Below are 17,907 nucleotides of genomic sequence, written 5' to 3' on the forward strand. Positions count from 1 at the left end.
AGTTGTCTGTTTCTTTTAAGAGTGCAGCCCTAAGGTCTGACGGAATATGGTCACTTTGCCCTTTATAAACTATTCCCAGAACTGACTTCGTACCTTTTGCTATTTCTGATCCCCAGAACCAAAGTCAGCTCTCTTATAGTACTGATACCTTGCATAAAAGCTATTTCTCCACATATTCCTACTATTCTGTTCTACCTAATTGTCATTGGATCTGCATAGTCAAGAGTTAATCTTGGCCACTTGAGGAATGGCTACAAGATCACCTATTCATTTAAATTTGTTGTTAATCCACTTATTTTGTTACAGATGCTTTGTCTTTCAAATACTGAACTTTAGTTCTCTTTAATTTTTTGGCTCTCTAGCTCCATCTAGTGTGACACTTGGGACAAAGTGCACAAACCTGTCAGTCATACAGCACGGAAACAGACCCCTTCGCTCTAATTTGTCCAAGCCGACTAAGTTTCCCAAACTAAACTTAGTCTCATTTGCCTGCATTTGGCCCATATTCTTCTGAACTTTTCCTACTCATGTCTGTCCATATGTATTTTAAATATTGTAACTGTACCTACATCTACCACTTTCTCTCTCTGGCAGTTCATTACACACACGAGCCACCCTATGTGGAAAAAGTTGCCCTTCAGGTCAGAGAGTCATAGAGTTGTACAGCACAGAAACAGACCCTTCGGTCCAACCGGTCCACATTGACCATAATCTCAAACTAAACTAGTCCCACCTGCCTGTGCTTGGCCCGTAGGTCCCGTTCAAATCTTTCTCCTGTCACCTTGAAAATATGCCCCGTAGTTTTGAATTCACACACCATAGGGAAAAGACCTTTTGCTATTCACCTTATCTATGCCTCTTATTTTATAAATCTCTGAGGTCACCCCTCAACCTCCTGTGCTGTAGTGGAAAAAGTCCCAACCTATCCAGCCTCTCCTTTATAACTCAAACCCTCCAGTCTCTGCAACATCCTGGTAAATAGTTTCTGAACCCTCTCCAATTTAATAATTATCTTTCCTGTAGCCGGGTGAACAGAACTGCATAAGCACTCCAAAAGCGGCCTCACCAACGTCCTATCCAACCTCAATATGACGTCCCAACTCTTTGCTCAGACCACTGAGTATATGAAGGCAGGTGTGTTAATCCCCTTTTTTTAACAACGCTGTCTAGCTGTGATGCAACTTTCCAAGAATGATGTGTACCCAGGTCCTACCATTAACTGCCCTTGTTTGTTTTAGTTACTCAAATCACCAGAACATTAGCCCAGCAAGAGTCAAGTGAAGACTGTACGGTGGTACAGCTCGCATTTTCCCCCATACTGGTGCAAATGTCTTTTAATTTTTGAGACGTCTTTTTGTAGAAATAGCAGAATATTGTGATTTGGTGCAAGATTGGAGTCTTTTATATCTTCAGTTTGTTCATAAGTAATGCTCTAGCTATTTAATGTAAAAATTGGTGACAGACAATTAAATTAGAATCAAATTACAGTTAGACTAATTAGTCAAGTTACATCACATGGGATTTAAGGGTGAGCTTGCCAATTGGATACAAAATTGGCTTAATGGTGGGAGACAGAGTGATGGTGGAGGGCTGTTTTTCAGAATGGGCACCTGTGACCAGCAGCGATCCGTAGGGATCAGTACTGGGTCCACTTGTCATTTACATAAATGGTTTAGATGAGAATATAGAAGGCATGGTTAGTAAGTTTGCAGATGGTGCCAAAATTGGTGGCATAGTGGACAGTAAAGAAGGTTCTGTAAGCCTACAAAGAGATCTTGATCAATTAGGTCAATGGGCTGAAGAGTGGCTGCAGTTTAATTTGGAAAAATGAGGTATTGCATTTTGGTAAAACAAACAAGGGAAGGATTTATACAGTTGAAAGCAGGGCATTGGGTTGTGTTGTAGAACAGAGAAACCTAGGGGTTCAGATTCACAATTTTTAAAAGTTTGCATCATCTATAGAGTGGTTAAGAAGGCAAAAATGTTTAGCGTGCTTGGCTTCATTTTCAGACCTTTGAGTATTGGAGTTGGGATGTTATGTGATACACAAGATGTTGGTGAGGCATTTCCATGAGTACAGTGTCTTGTTCTGGTTGCTGTTTTATAGGAAGGATATTACCAAGTTGGAGAGGGTTCAGAAGAGATTTACCAGGATTTTGCTGAGAATGGAGGGTTTGAGTTGTAAGGAGAGGCTGGATAGGCTGGTACATTTTTCGCTGGAGTGCAGGAGGTTGAGGGGAGACCTTTTATAGACGTTTATGAAATCATGAAGAGTAAAGGATAAGGTAAAGAATAGGTGGTTTTTTTTCTCCCTAGGATGGGGCATTTCAAGGTGAAAGGCGAAAGATTTAAAAAAGACACGGCATTTTTCTTTTGTTACAGAATAGTTTGTGTATGGAATGAACTTTCAGAGGAAGTGGTGGATGCGGGTACAGTTACAATGTTTATAAAACGTTTTGATAATTACATGAGTAAGGAATGTTTGGAGGGATATGCACCAAGTGCAGGAAGATGGGACTAGTTTAGCTTGGGATTATGTTTGGCATGGACTGGTTGGATCGAAGGGTCTGTTTCCATACTGTATGACTCTGACAACATCTTTTGATACACCTTCCCTTTCTCTTCCCTTCCAATTCCAAAATAAGTTGCTTTTTTTTTGAGTGCTGAAAGAGAATGGGGTAATTATTTCACTTTTTCATCTAGCAACCTTTATTCACTAATGACTTTTTTCTTAATACCAACAGGTTCAGTGGTCTCCTCATAATGAAACAATCCTGGCATCAAGTGGAACAGATCGCAGACTGAATGTATGGGATTTGAGGTAGGAGTCCCTCTATCTGACTGCAGTCACTGATCTTGGAATTCTAGCTCTTTCAACCTTGTGGTAAAGGTTCTTAACTGTGCTTTGCCCTACTGCATTTGCCTATTTTATAGTCCTTTTAGGATTGGGAAGTGGTGTACAAATGCAATAGAGCTTTAGGAAAGCAAGGGCAGTAGATTGGAGAGAGAAAATTGGAGTTGCTTGAGCGAATCCAAGTTATTTTTTTTTCCCAAATGGATTGCCATGGGTATTGGTGAAATTCTTATTGTTTCTGAGTTCTCCTTACTGAAAATTTTTTTTTCTCTTTAAAAATGGAATAAAATCCTTATGAACATAGTGATGACCACCTTTATAAAAGTCTGGAAATTGGGCAACTCGCAAATTGAGGGGCCTAAAGTATTAGTGTTCATTGTAATTCTTCTGAGCCTAAGACCTGTCTTATAAAGGTCCCAATTTAAATGAACTTATACTCGCAATGTAAGTATTGTTGACCATGGCCTAATTGTACAAAGCATGCAAAACTTGGCACACTGCTGTGATTGCAAGTTTTGCTGTAGAGATTGTATGATAGTTTTATTTGGAGTTTTGTGTGTCTGTTGAAGGAATAATTAAGTATAATAAAGTTTAACAGTTTTCCTGTGCTCAGTACACCAGTAAATTCTCAAATTGTTAAGTTATTTGGCTACTTGCAATGGATCCTTATCAGGGTTTGCTTATTTTGGTGCTAACTGTCTACAAGTGCTACTTTCCTCATTTGGCACTGTCTATGTTGAGACTGATTGATTGGAAATGAGAGAGAGGAAAAAACAAAGTCAGTATCTCCTTTTCTTTTTGACAGCCGCTGTTAGGACATTGCTCCTTTTAATACACCAAGTTGTATAAATTTTTATCCCCTTCCACGGAAAACATAGAAATTAGGATCAGAAGTAGGCCATATGACCCTTTGAGCCTTCTCTGCCATTCAGTGTCACCATGGTTGATCATGCAACTCAGTCTGTTCCCACTTTCTCCTCTTGCCCTTTCTTCCCTTTAGCCTTAAGAACTATATCTAACTCCTCCATGAAAACATTCACTGTTTTGGCCTCAATTATTTTCTTAGCAGGGAATTTCACAGGCTCATCACTCTCTGGGTGAAGACATTTCTCCTCATTCCAGCCCTAAACGGCCTATCCCACATCATTAGACTGTGACCCCTGGTTTTGGACTCCCTGGTAATTTAGAAACATGCTTCCTGCGTTTACGCTGCCTGGTTCTGCCAGAATTTTCTAGGTTTCGATGAGATCACCCCCTTCTTTGCTAACACAGCCTACCAACAATATTGAAAGCCCTTCAGTTTTGTGTATTTTTTCCCAATGTGAATTCTGAGTTATCAAGAGTCTCACAACATAGAAACAGGTCCTTCAGGCCACCATGTCTGTGCCATCCAACAAACACCAAACTACACTAATCTTATTTTCCAGCACTTTGTCTGTAGCCTACTATGCCCCAGCAGTTTAAGTGCTCACTCGGATGTGTTGCGAGAGTACCTGCCTCTTCCACATTGTCAGACAGCATGTTCTATTTACATACTACCCTCTGGGTGCGAAGAATTTTTCAGATCTCCTCTAAACAACCTACTCCTCATCTTAAACTTGTGCTCTCTGGTCTTAGACACCTCTCCCATTGGGAAGAGATTCTCATGATCTACTCTGTCTGTGTCTCTCTTAATTTTGTTTATCTCCGATGACCCTCCAGGCCTCCTCTGCTCCAAGGAAAATAAACACCACCTATCGAATCTCTGCTCATAACTGAGAATTTTCATCCCAGGCAACATCCTGGCGAATATCCTCTCCACCCTCCAGTGTAGTCATGTCCTTCTGATAGTGTGGTGACCAGAACTGCACTCAGTATTTCATCTGTGGCTTAACCAGTGCTCTGTAAAGTTGTGACAAGACTTCCTTGCTCCTATATTCTATGGCTAATGAAGGCAGGCATCCCATATGGTTTCTTCACTACCATGTTTGTGCTGATACCTTAAGGGATCTATGGAAACTTACACCAAAGTCCCTAGAGATCTACCATTCATTGTGTATACACTTCCCTTTATCAGACTTCCCAAAGTAATCACTTAGAATTTAATCTTGTTAAATGCAATCTGCCATTGCTCTGCACAGTTTACCAGCTGATTAATATCAGACTCCAGTCTGACACCATCCTCCTAACTATTAACAACACCACCAATTTTTGTATCATGTGCAAACTTACTTATTAACGGCTTTGATGTGAATGTAGAAGTTTAATGTACAGACAAACAGCAAGGGTCCTAGCATTGATCCTTGCGGTACACCGCTGGTCACAGGTTTCCAATTACAAAAACAGTCCTCCTCCATTGCTCTTTGCTACCTATTTCTAGGCCAATTTTGGATCCAGTTTGCCACTAGCCTTGGATCCCATGGGCATTTAATATTGGACTAGCCTCATGTGGAACCCTGTCAGAAGCCGTACTGAAGTCCATGTAGCCACATCTGTGTTCTCATCAAAATATTTAGTCATCTTTGGAAAAATCTGTTAAATTAGTAAGACAGAATCTCCTTCTAGCTCTCTACCCCTGACATCAGACTAACTGGCCTGTAATTACCTGGCCCATCCCTGCTGCCCTATTCTCTAGTCATCTGGCACTTTTCTGGCCACAGGTAAAGTAATAAATATAGCTGCCAGGGTCCCAACAATCTCCTCCTTTGACTCTCATAGCCTGGGATACATTCCACCAGGCCCTGGGGATTTATGCACCTGTATGCCTGCTAAAACATCTAATACCTTCTCCTTATTAATAACGTGTTCTAGAACCTCAGCATCCCAGCTATAATGTCTTTCTCCTCTGTGAATACAGATGAGAAGTATTCATTTAAGACCTTGCCCACGTCCACTGGTGCCATGCACAAGTTACCCCTTTAGTCATTAATAGGCGCCATCCTTCCCCCGGTAATCCTCTTACTCTTAATATACTTATAAAAAACCTTGGGGTTTTCCTTGATCCTATCTGCCAAAGAGGTTTCATGGCCCATCTTTGTCCTCCTCATTTCCTTCTTAAGTGACATTCTACACACTATACTTTTGGAGATGCCTTCCCTGTTTTTAATGCACTGTACCTGACGTGCTTCCTTATTTTCCCTTATCAAACTCTATCCCTGGACATCCAGTGACTTACTGCTCTTGCCCATCACTCTTGCCCAATGTATTGGCCGTGAATTCTCATTGTGCTACTTTTAAAGACTCCCAGTTTCCAAATGTGGACTTACATGCATGTAGCTGCTCCCAGTCTGTTTATCAGATCCTGTCTAATATTGAAATTGGCCTTTACCTCAGGTTACACATTTAACTCCTTCACTATCCTTCTCCTTTTTCATAATGACTTTGAAACTTATGGTTACAATCCCTAAAATGCTTTCCCTCAAACTTCATTCACTTGACTGGTTTCATTCCCTAGGATTAGGTCTGGCACTGTCATCTCTATTAGGACTATCTATGTACTGGCACAAAAAGCACTCCTGGGGGCACTTTAAAAATTCCACTCCGTCTAATCTTTTCACACTAAGGCGATCCCAGTTAATGGTAGCAAAGTTGAAGTCCCTGAGAACTATAACCCTGTTCCTCTCATGTCTTTCTGTGATTTGCCTACACATCTGCTCCTCTATCTTCCTTTTGAAATTTGGGAGGCCCGTAGTATAATCCCATCAAGGCAACTGCCCCTTTTTTTACTTCTAAGCTCTACCCAGATGTCCTCCCTCATGACTGCAGTGCTGGTTTCCTGTATCAATAAAGCAATGCCCCCACACACACTGTCTTCTCCCCTCAGCCCAAATCGTGCCTGCAACTCCTAAACATGAATGTTGAACTGCTAGTCTGTCTGTTCTTCAACTATGCCACAGTGATTGCGATAATATCATTTTCCCACATGATCTATGATCTATGTTCTAAGTTTATCCGTCTTACCACTCGGGCTTCTTGCACTAAAATAGATACAAATTAACTTCTAAATCTTCCATCTGCTTTATCCTGTCCATGTCTTCTCCACCTCCTGGACTATATCTGTATATCATTCCTATATCTGATAGGACTTTGCTCCTGACTTTACATCTACTCTATGCCCCACCACCCCTGCCAAATCAGTTTAAAACCTCCCCAACAGCACAAGCAAATCTCCCAGCAAGCATATTGGACCTGTTCAGGTGCAACCCGTCCATTTTTGTTCATGTCCCATCTCCCTGCAAAAGCTGCTCCAATGATCCAGAAGTATTCAAATGGGCCTATCTGTTTGAGAGGGACTCCTGCACTATGTGCTCATGCTTACTGGTCTTCCTGATGGACACCCAGTGCTTTTCTGCCTATGTAATCCTTGCTGATGGTGTGACCAGCTCGCTAATCATGCTGTCCACGAGGTCCTCAGCATCATGGATATTCCAAAGTGAGTTCATCTGCAGCTTGAGCCACGTCATGCAATCGGGAGCTGCAGCTGAACACACTTTCTGCATAAGTGGTCACCATGGAGACTGGAAGTGTCCCCGATAGTCCACATATTGCACGGGGCCGAGTTCACCTTCCATTTTGAACCTATTGCTGATCATAATGGATTCATTTTTTCCCCTTTTTCTAGTAAAATTGGAGAGGAACAGTCACCTGAAGATGCTGAAGATGGTCCTCCAGAACTGTTGGTGAGCATGCATTGTAAATTTAATCAATCAATCTTCCTTTTTTCCATTTTTGATTTTCCTTAATGACTTGTTTTAGAGCTAAGTTCCTCAGGTGGCTGTAGGCATTTGAGGTGTTGTCTGAAGGTACTTGGTTTATATGAAAACCTGGAGAATCGGGCATTCTGAATTTAGGAGACATGAACAGAAGTGTTCTTCAGTGTGATTAGTAAAATATCTCAATGAGTAGTTGTTATGGCCATTTTATTTTCCTTGTTGAATGTTACCGTCCTCCACCTTCAATCTTTACCTTCTGCATCTTACTCGTTGAGATAGCTAACTTGACGTTGACTGGAGGACCTGGCCTGCAACCTTCCTTGTCTGTCAATGTGTTCATTGTTTGCATTCAGGATTCTGATCCTTAATGAATCCACTTGCAGTTGCCATAGGACGGATAAGTCCTGGATCTTTCTCTACCGTTGGGAATTTCAGTATGCTTGGTTACCAGCAGAATGCACCAAATAATACATAATTCTACATATAGAAAGTTGATTTTATTCTGATTTGAAATGAATCCTGCGAAGAACATGGATTCTTGACTACTACTTAGTTTGAAAGTATTCTATGATATGAAGCTCCCAAACCTTGTTCAGATTTTTTAAGCACTGCTGTTAATTCAGTGTGGTATGTATAGGCAAGTTGAATAATATAATAGAATTGTAGAATGGTTGCAACGTAGGGGACAATTTAACCTAACATGTCTGTGCTGACTCTGAAAAGGTGCACTGTTACCTCCATGTAAACTCCTACATCTCATTCAGAAATATTCCCTTACTATCCTGAACAGTGGTGCTCCTAAGGTTATTTAACTTGATACAAATACATGACGACAGCATTTCACATGTAATCTGTTCACCTTTTTTACAGCTCAAAATTCATTCTCTCTTTTTTTCATTAGGAATTTTACCCACAGTTGTGGACCTTAGTGTTCTTTGTAGTTCAAATGTACCATTTTTTTTGTATTTTGTTAAAAGTCAAGCGGTGGGAGGACAATAGTTAGTTTAGTTGCAAATTTCCTTCAATAGTGGGAATACTACAAGAATTTTTTAAAAATTTATTTGAGATGAGGGCATCGCTGGCTAGGCCAGCATTTATTATCCATCGCTAATTGCCCAGCGAGCAGTTATGAGTTAACCACATTGCTGTGGGTCTGGAGTCCCATGTAGGCCAGACCAGGTAAGGGTGGCAGTTTCCTTCCTTTAAAGGGCATTAGCAAACCAGATGGGATTTTTTCAACAATCGACAATGGATTCGAGGTCATCATTAGATTTCTCAATTCCAGATTTATTTATTGAATTCAGATTCCACCATTTGCCTTGGCAGGATTCGAACCTGGGTCCCCAGAATATTATCTGGGTGTCTGGATTAGCAGTCCAGCAATAATACCACTAGGCCATTGCCTCCCTGATAGGAAACTATTGCAGGGCCAAATAGGAAAAAAGAAATTGAGTATAATGGGGAGCAAAAGATATTTGGTTCATTAGAGCCGACATCATTGGTTTATAAGTTCACAGCAGCTCATCCTGGAATAATTCATGCAGTCCTGTCCACCAATTGATCCCCATAGAAGGAAATGCATGTCTTTGAAAAATGGAAGAAATATGGTGAATGGCCTAATTTAGATAGGTGAAGCAGAGAAATCCATAGATTCATAACAGCTCAGAAAAGGCCTTTGGCCCATTGAATCCGCAGTGACATTAGTACCACTAAAGACGAGCGTGTCACATATCCTTGAATGTTACAATATTTGAAGTACTCATCCAAATATTTTTAAAAGTTGTAAGATTTCCTGTCTCCGCTACCTTCCCAGGCAGTGCATTCCAGATTCCCACCACCCAAATCTCCTCTGAAACTCACTGCCCCTTACCCTAAAACTGTGCCCTCTCATGAGGGCCCCAGTACTGTTCCTTGTGGTACACTGCTAGACACCAGCCTCCAGTCCCTCAAACAGCCTTCCACCACTACCTTTTATGTCCTATTACTGAACCAGTTCTGATCCATATTGCCAAGTTTCCTTGAATTCCATGTGCTTTAGCCTTCTCAGTCTCCCATGTGGGACCTTGTCAAAAGCTTTCCTAAAATTCATATAACCTTCCTTCATCCACACACTAGATCACATTTTCAAATTCTTAATAAATTTGTTAGGCATGACCTCCCTCTGACAAAGCCATACTGAAACTATCCCTAATTAACCTATCCCTTTTCAAGTGGGTGTTGTTTTGATCCTTCAAACTTCTCTCTCGTAAGCTCCCTACCACTGACATGAGACTCACCAGCCTGTAATTTGCTGGTTCATTTCTACCATCCTTCTTAAAATGTGGAACCATATTAGCCATCCTCCAGTCCTCTGGCACACCCCTGTGGCCAGAGAGGAATTAAAATTTGTGTCAGAGTCTCTGCAATTTCCTGCCTTACCTCCCACAGCAGCCTGGAATGCAGTTCATCCAGGCCAGGGGATCTGTCTGTTTTTAAGCCCATCAGAGCCTCCAATACCGCCCCATTGCTTTTATGTCAAGCTGTGCAAGTTCCCCAGTCCTTTTTTTCCTGAATTCCATACCTACGTTCTCCTTTTCCAAAGTGAAGACCGAAGAGAAATATTCATTCAACACCCTACCAATGTCCTGCGGCTTCACGCACACATTGACCCCCTGGTCCCTAATAGGCCCTATCTTGCTCTGGTTAACCTCTTCTTCCCTTTAATGTATTTATAATGCTGTTTGTATTTCAGTTTATTCATGGTGGTCACACAGCTAAGATCTCAGATTTTTCTTGGAACCCAAATGAACCATGGGTAATTTGCTCTGTATCTGAAGACAATATCATGCAAGTTTGGCAGATGGTGAGTTCTGTTGCATCACTATATATCTCTATTTTTCCCTTTGGCAATTGAAAGTACTTCCATGTGAGTGCTAAATTGTGTTTATTAGCATAAGTGTTTAGGCAGCTCAACTATTGCACTTCATATGCCTGGTTATATTGAACGTATTCAAGATGCAGTAAATTATTGGACTTTATAAAGTCCAAAATGCAGCTCATGAGCTGCATGTGTATGTTGATGACACCCATCTCTACTTCAGAGTAACTTTTTTGACTCTTCCTTGTTGATGAATTATTAAACTGCTAATACTGGTCTTTACTAGATGAGCAGAAATTTTCCTGTTAGTTAAGTATTAAGAAGGTTTAAGCCAGTACCTTTTTAAATCCTTCCAAAATTATGTTCTCAAACTACCAACGACATCCCTTTTCCTGACAACAACCAAGTCTAAGCCTGGCTATTAGTACAGCTGGTGTCATATTTGACCCCAAGATGAGCTTACAACATTGTATTCATCATCTGAGAATATCCATTTCTACCTCGATAACTTTGCCCTGTCTCAGTTCATCTATTGCTGAAATCTTTGCCAATTCCTTTTGTTAATTTTGTGATTAAGGTTCATTAAAATTATTGCTTGGGTGCTTACTGGCAGAATGATATATAACCATAAGTTTGATTTATATAACTATAGCTTGTTAAGATTTTTAGATTCATTTTAAATTTGTTCAAAGTTGTGCAGGGATGTCTGGAGATTTGCTTACATTTTTAAATTGGGTCTTTTCTACCCCGCTTCTTTTAGCTCTTTACCTAAAGGTTTGAGGGGAGGTGATGGCAACTGATATCCGGTATCTCAAAGTCAGAAACATCAAGAAACTGTCAGACAGTGTGCAGGTTAATTTTTGAAGGAAAGGTCTGTAGCAACAGAAGTGCTGATGGTTTAGCTGTCTCCATAACAGGAGCAGTCCTGAGTACCTTATAAAAAAAAGTGTTGAGAATGTGAGGCTACTGAACCAATGTTAAATAAGTGAGCTCTGTAAGCGGTTCGTGAAAAGGTATCTAAATAAAATGTTCATTGAGTGAATGTAAAGAAAAGAAACCATCTACAGCCGTGCCAGAGGGGTTTTATGGAGAAATAGGTGAACTGTCAAAAGGTATAAGGATTGAATCTTTTATTTCTGATGTTTGTAATTAGGCCTCTTCAGATAGTCCCTTTCTAGTGTGACATAGGACTTGGGGAAAAAAACTGTCTAATAAAATTGGATTTTTTTTACTACAAGTACATTGGCAATCTCTTGTGAATATGTTCAGTGACTGACCACTATAGTGAACAATTAGCAAAATTAGATTTGTTGTCTGTCAACCTAGGTTTCACGTTAGGATCTGACTTGACTTGTATTGTCATCAGCTGAGACTGTTAACAACCTTTCGTCTTCATTTCTGTGCCCACTGGCCTCTCTTGTTTGACTGGGACCCAATGTCCTTCAATTTTAAAATTCTCCATGTATTCCAATCTCTCCCTAACATTACACTAACACCCAGCACTTCTATCCTTCTTCACTTGCCCCCCTTTAAGACACCTTTTGAAAGCTTTTGGTCATTTGAAGTAATATTTCAGGCTTGGTGTCATTTGATTTTAATGAATTTTGCAACAGCTGTGTACATTTTTATTACAACATATTTGTTACTGTGCAGTACCTCCATTTAATACTAACAGGCACAACACTCGAATGCACACAGTTGCAATGTGTTTTGGCCATATAAGTTTAAAGTTTATATGTCTTTGACCTCTGTGTAATTACAGATACACAGCTAATGTTCTTAAATTTCATTTGGTTGTAATTTAAGACGTTTTAAAATTGTAACCTGGTATATATTCAGTGCTTTCAGCCCCTGAATTGATCTTGATAATAGGATGAAACATACATTTGAAATAATTATTTCCTATTTTATATTAAAATTCAGCAAATAGTCAAAGTTCAAGTGCTAAGGTAACAAAAAAATTTTAAATTTATTTTTTCTCCATTCCACATTTGTGTTGTTATGGTCTGAGTTGTACACTTCCTGAATAAATGACAGCTGAAATATAACATTGGGAAGTTTATACTTAAAAATGTTTTTTTTTTAAATTTGTTTTTAAAATTTCCATTTTAAGAAATGGAAAAATGTCTTTTCTTATCTCAACTGAGTTCTTCACTGGAAGATTTAGACATTTTTTTACAGCACCTTTTAACTGTAATCCTGGGTGTGATTTATTACTTCAGACCAGGAATCAAATGTGGCTTTTATAACACACTGGAGGAACTGTTGTTGAATGATCCCATTGCTATTTTTCTAACGCTTCAGTTCTTGGGGCAGAGTAGAAATAGAATAGTCTAAAATGCTTGCTGTTCTAAAAGTATTTTTAACAAGACTGTAACTTCAATGAACAGTGTTTTTATAAATTTTACTGCTGTTTTTTAATCATATTGTTTCTCCACTAGGCTGAAAATATTTACAATGATGAAGATCCTGAGGGAGCTCCTGATCCGGAAGGTCAGGGCTCATAGTTGATTCTAGTTTCCGATCGTTCTTTTTCTACACAAACATGAAATTCTGCTAATGCTGTTTTGGGAGAGCTGGTTGGTGTATAACCACCTCCTCCTACTGCGGGAGTTTGAATAAAATGTATGTCCTCCAGAAAGGACGTAGAAGTTTTTATGATTGCCTGTGCCCCACATGTGCCCATCATAGTATTGTACTGATGTGTCTGCATTCCTTCGTAAGCAAAGTATTCCGGATGCTGGAAATCTGAAATAAAAACAGTGCTGAAAATCCTGAGCAAGTCATGTTGCACTTTTGGAGAGAAAAACAATGTTTCTGGTCCGTCTTTCACCTTACTTCAAAATGGTTCTGATCAGTTTTCACAGAAGTTAACTTATGAGCTGGCTATGTGCCCCTGTTAGGTGTGGTTTTTGGTAGGTGGGCATGTATGGTGAGCCCTCAATGTTGGTGTCAAAATTGGCAGCCCAACCATCATGTGTAATAATTGAGTCGGTTGACCTTGGTGAAAGCTCTAATTAAAGCAAAATACCTTGGATGCCTGAAATCTGAAACAAGCACATAGAAAATGCTGGAGAAACTCAGCAGGTCTGGTAGCATCTGTGGTGAGAGAAACTGAATTAATGTTTTTGAGTCCAGTACGACTCTTCAGGAGATTCTTAAAGGGTCGTCCTGGACTCAAAAACATTAACTTGATTTCTGTCTCCACAGATGCTGCCAGACCTGCTGAGTTTCTCCAGCATTTTTTGTTGGTTTAAAAACTCAATTGATCAAATAATACACTGCATGTGCCAGAATATAGTTGATATGGGCAATTGGCAAGAAGTGGGCAGACTCTTAAAGCAGATTTCAAAATTTTGGGAAGAAGGATGCATTACAATTGTCAGAGCACTCCCTGTGGAGATTGTGCACTCTTATTTCCCTGGACTTGTTCCAGGATCCATTTTGAGTTCCTTGTGGGCCTGCCAGCAATGCTAAGCACTGAGCTCGTGGTACTGCTGCAGAACCCGAGTAGGGTTTCCTTTTCTTTGAGGGGCACAAGTCCTGTAGTTAGACTGCACAGTCAGCCTGCAGTGTGTATTCTGGTGGATAATTGGCTCACTACCAACTTTCCTTTATTTGGGGAATGGGGAGTGGCAATGGCAGTATTCAGCCCACTGTGCTATTAGCCCTGTTTTTCACTGCACAAATGCTGCCTGACCTGCTGGGTGTTTTCAGCATTTCATGTTTTTATGTCTGCATTTCTGTTTTGCTAATAAAGCTGTTTGATATCTTGTTGCGTACGTTGCATATTTAAAGCTTGCCCCAACTATCTGGATGCTGCAGTGTGTTGTGCTTATTGTTTCTTTTTGAGATGCAAGTCAGTTAAACCAGTTGAATATTCTCTATGAGAGGGTCTTGCTAAACAAGTGTATTGCTCCCAATAAAATGGATGTTTTTCTACACAATATCAAATGTGAACTTCTTTACCTGTCTTTTGTTAAATTGCCTTCTTGTGGTTGTTCATGAATTTACTGCAGCAATCTGCCAGAGTACAAGAGGTACACAATCCCTAGTTTTTAAAAAAAATTCTCCTTGCTCAGTTTTTAATGATTGATCCCTTACCCTGAGACTATGCCCCCTAGTTCTAGGCTGTCCAATCAGTGGAAGCAACTTGTCGACATCTTCCATGCAAAGCCCATTCAACTGCTTTGTTTCAGTGCAATTTCCTGTCACTGTTCTTAAACACTAGACACTTTAAGTTCACTCTAATAAGGGACAGCTCTTTATCACTGCTGTCAGTATTTTGAGCCTTTGTAGCACTACCTCCAAGGCAAGGATTCCTTTCCTGAATAAGGAATCCAAGATTCTGCACAGTACTCTAGTGTGGCTCTCAGCAAAGCTCTGTACAATTTATAAATCTGAATTCTTGTATTCCTAATTGTTTGGAGATAGTAGGAACTGCTGACGCTGGAGTCTGAGATAACAAGGTGTAGAGCTGGATGAACACAGCAGGCCAGGCAGCATCAGTGGAGCAGGAAAGCTGACATTTCGGGTCTGGACCCTTCAGAAATCAGGAGGGTTTAAACTGGTGTGGGAACCAGAACAACAGGCCAGTAAGTGCAGGGACTGGGGACAAAAGAGAGACTCTGACATGCATAGCATGGAGTAAGAGCAGGCACAGGGAAGTCACCGGTCTCAGAGGGACTGGAGTGCTTTTACTTCAATGCAAGAAGTATAACAGGTAAAACAGATAAACTAAGCATGGATTACTGTTTGGAATTATGATGTTATTGCCATTATGGAGACATGGTTAAAAGAGGGGCAGCTTAACATTCCAGGATATTGCTGTTATTGTTGGGATAGAAAGGGAAACAAAAGGGGTGGGGGAGTTGCATTGCTGATTAGGGATCACATCACAGCTGTATTGAGGTAGGATACATCGGAGGTATCTTACAGTGAGGCATTATGGGTGGAGTTCAGGAATAGGAAGGGTGAAATCACAATGCTAGGAGTTTTCTATAGACCTCCCAACAGCCCACATGAGACAGAGGAGCAGATATGTAGTCAGAGACTGGAAAGGTGTGAAAAAAGCAGGGTAGTTGTGGTGGGTGACTTCAACCTTGCTCTTAGTGACTGGGACTCTCTTAGAGCCAAGGGCTCAGATGAGAGCAATTTGTTAGATGTGTCCAGCAGGGCTTTTTGAGACAGTATGTTGACAATCCAACCGGAACGAAGGCCATACTAGACTTGGTCCTCGGTAATGAGCCAGGGCAGGTGATCGATATTTCAGTAGGAAAGCAGTTTGAGCTTAGTGACCATAACTCCATAAGAGTTGCCCATAGGGCTGTGTAGATTAGGTGGGTTATAGGGGTAACAAGGTGTAGAGCTGGATGAACACAGCAGGCCAAGCAGCATCATAGGAGCAGGAAAGCTGACGTTTCGGGCCTAGACCCTTCATCAGAAATCAGGGAGATGGGTCTGGGTGGGATGCTCTGAGGTGTGGTGTGGACTTGTTTTGGGCCGAACGGCCTGTTTCCACACTGTAAGGATTCTATGAATCTTCTATGAAAAAGATTTTGAGTAGTCATGGACAAGGACAAGACTGGCCCTCAGGTGAAGGTGTTTAATTGGGCAAGGGCCAATTACATCCAAATTAGGCAGAAATTGGGGAATGTGGATAGGGAGTAGTTATTTGAGGGCAAATCTACATCTGGCACGTGGGAGGCTTTTAAAGCCCTGTTGATTAAAGTATAGGATACACATGTCCCTGCAGCAATGAAGCATAGGAATGGAAGGATCCAGGAACCATGGATGACAAGGGAAGTTGTAAACTTCATCAAAAGGAAAAAGGAAGCATACGATAGGTCGAGACAGCTACAAACTGACAAATCCCTTGAGAGGTAGGAACTTAAACACAGAATTAGGAAGGCTGAAAGGGGCCAGGAAATGTTTTTCCACAAGCATAGTCAAGGAGAATCCCAAGGCTTTATGCATGTATTAGAAGAAAGAGGGTAGTAAGGGAAAGAGTAGGCCTCCTCAAGAACAAAGGAGGGAGTTTATGCGTGGAACCACAGCAAGTGGGAGAGACCCTTAAGTACTTTGTATCGGTATTCACCAAGGAGAAGGACATGACTGATATTGAGATCAGGAGGAGTGTGTGAACATGCTAGAGAATGTCAATATATTAAAAGAGGAAGTTTTGGGTATCCTAAATTGCATTAAGTTAGACAAGTTCCCAGGGCCAGATGGGATCTATCCCAGATTGTTGTGAGAGGCAAGGGTAGAAATAGCTGGGGCATTAGCAGATATCTTTACATCCTCTTTGACCACAGGTGAGATTCCAGAGGACTAGAGATTAGCCAATTTTGTTCCCTTGTTTAAGAAAGGAAGCAGGGATAATCCAGGAAATTGTAGGCAGGTGAGTCTGACATCTGTGGTGGGGAAGTTCTTGGAGAAGATACCGAGGAGCTGGATATATGCACATGTGGAAGAAAATGGACTAGTTTGCAACAGGTAGCATGATTTTGTACAGGGGAGGTCATGTCTCACCAACCTGATTGTCACCTCTTCAAAAAAATTCAAAGATAATTAATGAGGGAAAAACTGTGGATGTAGTTTATTTGGACTTTAGTAAGGCATTTGATAAAGTCCCAGATGGCAGATTGGTACAAAAACTAAAATCAAATGGGATTCAGGGTGGGCTGGCTAGATGGATACAAAACGGGCTCAGTCATAGAAGAGAGAGGGTAGTGGTGGAAGGGTGTCTTTTTCAGAATGGAGACTGCTAATTAGTGGTGTTCCACAGGGATCAGTCTTAGATTCTTTGTTGTTTGGTACAGAAACTTATTTCAATATCTGGACTAAATGGTTGTGCAGGATATTTAATGTTGATTATAGCTAAACCAAATTAAGTCAATTGAAATGTTAACATCATATTCAGATGGGAATTTGTATTGATTAGAAGCAAATCATATTAGGCTCTTGTACCTCCTGCAGATTCACTGTAAAAAATATCCACCTGATTCTAAACTAATCCATATATTAATTCCATCTACTACCTCATTAGGCCTGCCTGCCTAAGATGCTTCAATTTCAGTCTTGGCATTTTCAATCAACTTCACCAGAACAGCTTTTGGGAGTGTGTACCTGATTTTTCACTAAACTTTGTCATCAGTGTGTTCTGACATTTCTCACGAAATAACCGAATTGTTTAAGGTTATGCCACTGTATCCTGAATTCTCTTTGCCAGTGACCATTAATTTGTTTTATCGAAATTGTCAGGTCAAATTAATCAGGTCAAATACCTGCATTAGATTTGTCCTTAATCTTCTATAAACAAAATAATCAAAATCAATACCTTCATAAGGCAATGTACTCTCTGAGGGATGAATTTGCTGGTAAGTCAAAAATGCCTCCTACTCTGTTTTTATATTCAGCTATGTTGCAAATGAATGTTTTTAAAAAATGTTTTTTATTTCAATCTGAAAGAAAACAAGTTAGTAAAAGTCTATACATCTCCAGCT

At 40.5% G+C, this 17,907-nt stretch overlaps 1 protein-coding gene across 5 annotated transcripts in view; it reads left to right on the forward strand.

The window, feature by feature from the left end:
- LOC109920441 (histone-binding protein RBBP4) overlaps window positions 1-14,349 on the forward strand; it is a 38,852-nt gene extending 24,503 nt beyond the window's left edge. For all 5 annotated transcript variants that reach the window (XM_048612991.1, XM_020520470.2, XM_020520471.2 and 2 more), the window contains 4 exons: window positions 2,745-2,821; window positions 7,455-7,512; window positions 10,277-10,387; window positions 12,844-14,349. In XM_048612991.1, the coding sequence (XP_048468948.1) occupies window positions 2,745-2,821; window positions 7,455-7,512; window positions 10,277-10,387; window positions 12,844-12,909 (312 nt within the window). In that variant the 3' untranslated portion in view covers window positions 12,910-14,349. The remainder of the gene's footprint in view (window positions 1-2,744; window positions 2,822-7,454; window positions 7,513-10,276; window positions 10,388-12,843) is intronic.
- The last annotated feature ends 3,558 nt before the right edge of the window (window positions 14,350-17,907 follow it).

Source organism: Rhincodon typus, chromosome 27 (assembly GCF_021869965.1).
Source record: "Rhincodon typus isolate 14 chromosome 27, sRhiTyp1.1, whole genome shotgun sequence".
In the NCBI taxonomy this organism is placed as follows: domain Eukaryota; kingdom Metazoa; phylum Chordata; class Chondrichthyes; order Orectolobiformes; family Rhincodontidae; genus Rhincodon; species Rhincodon typus.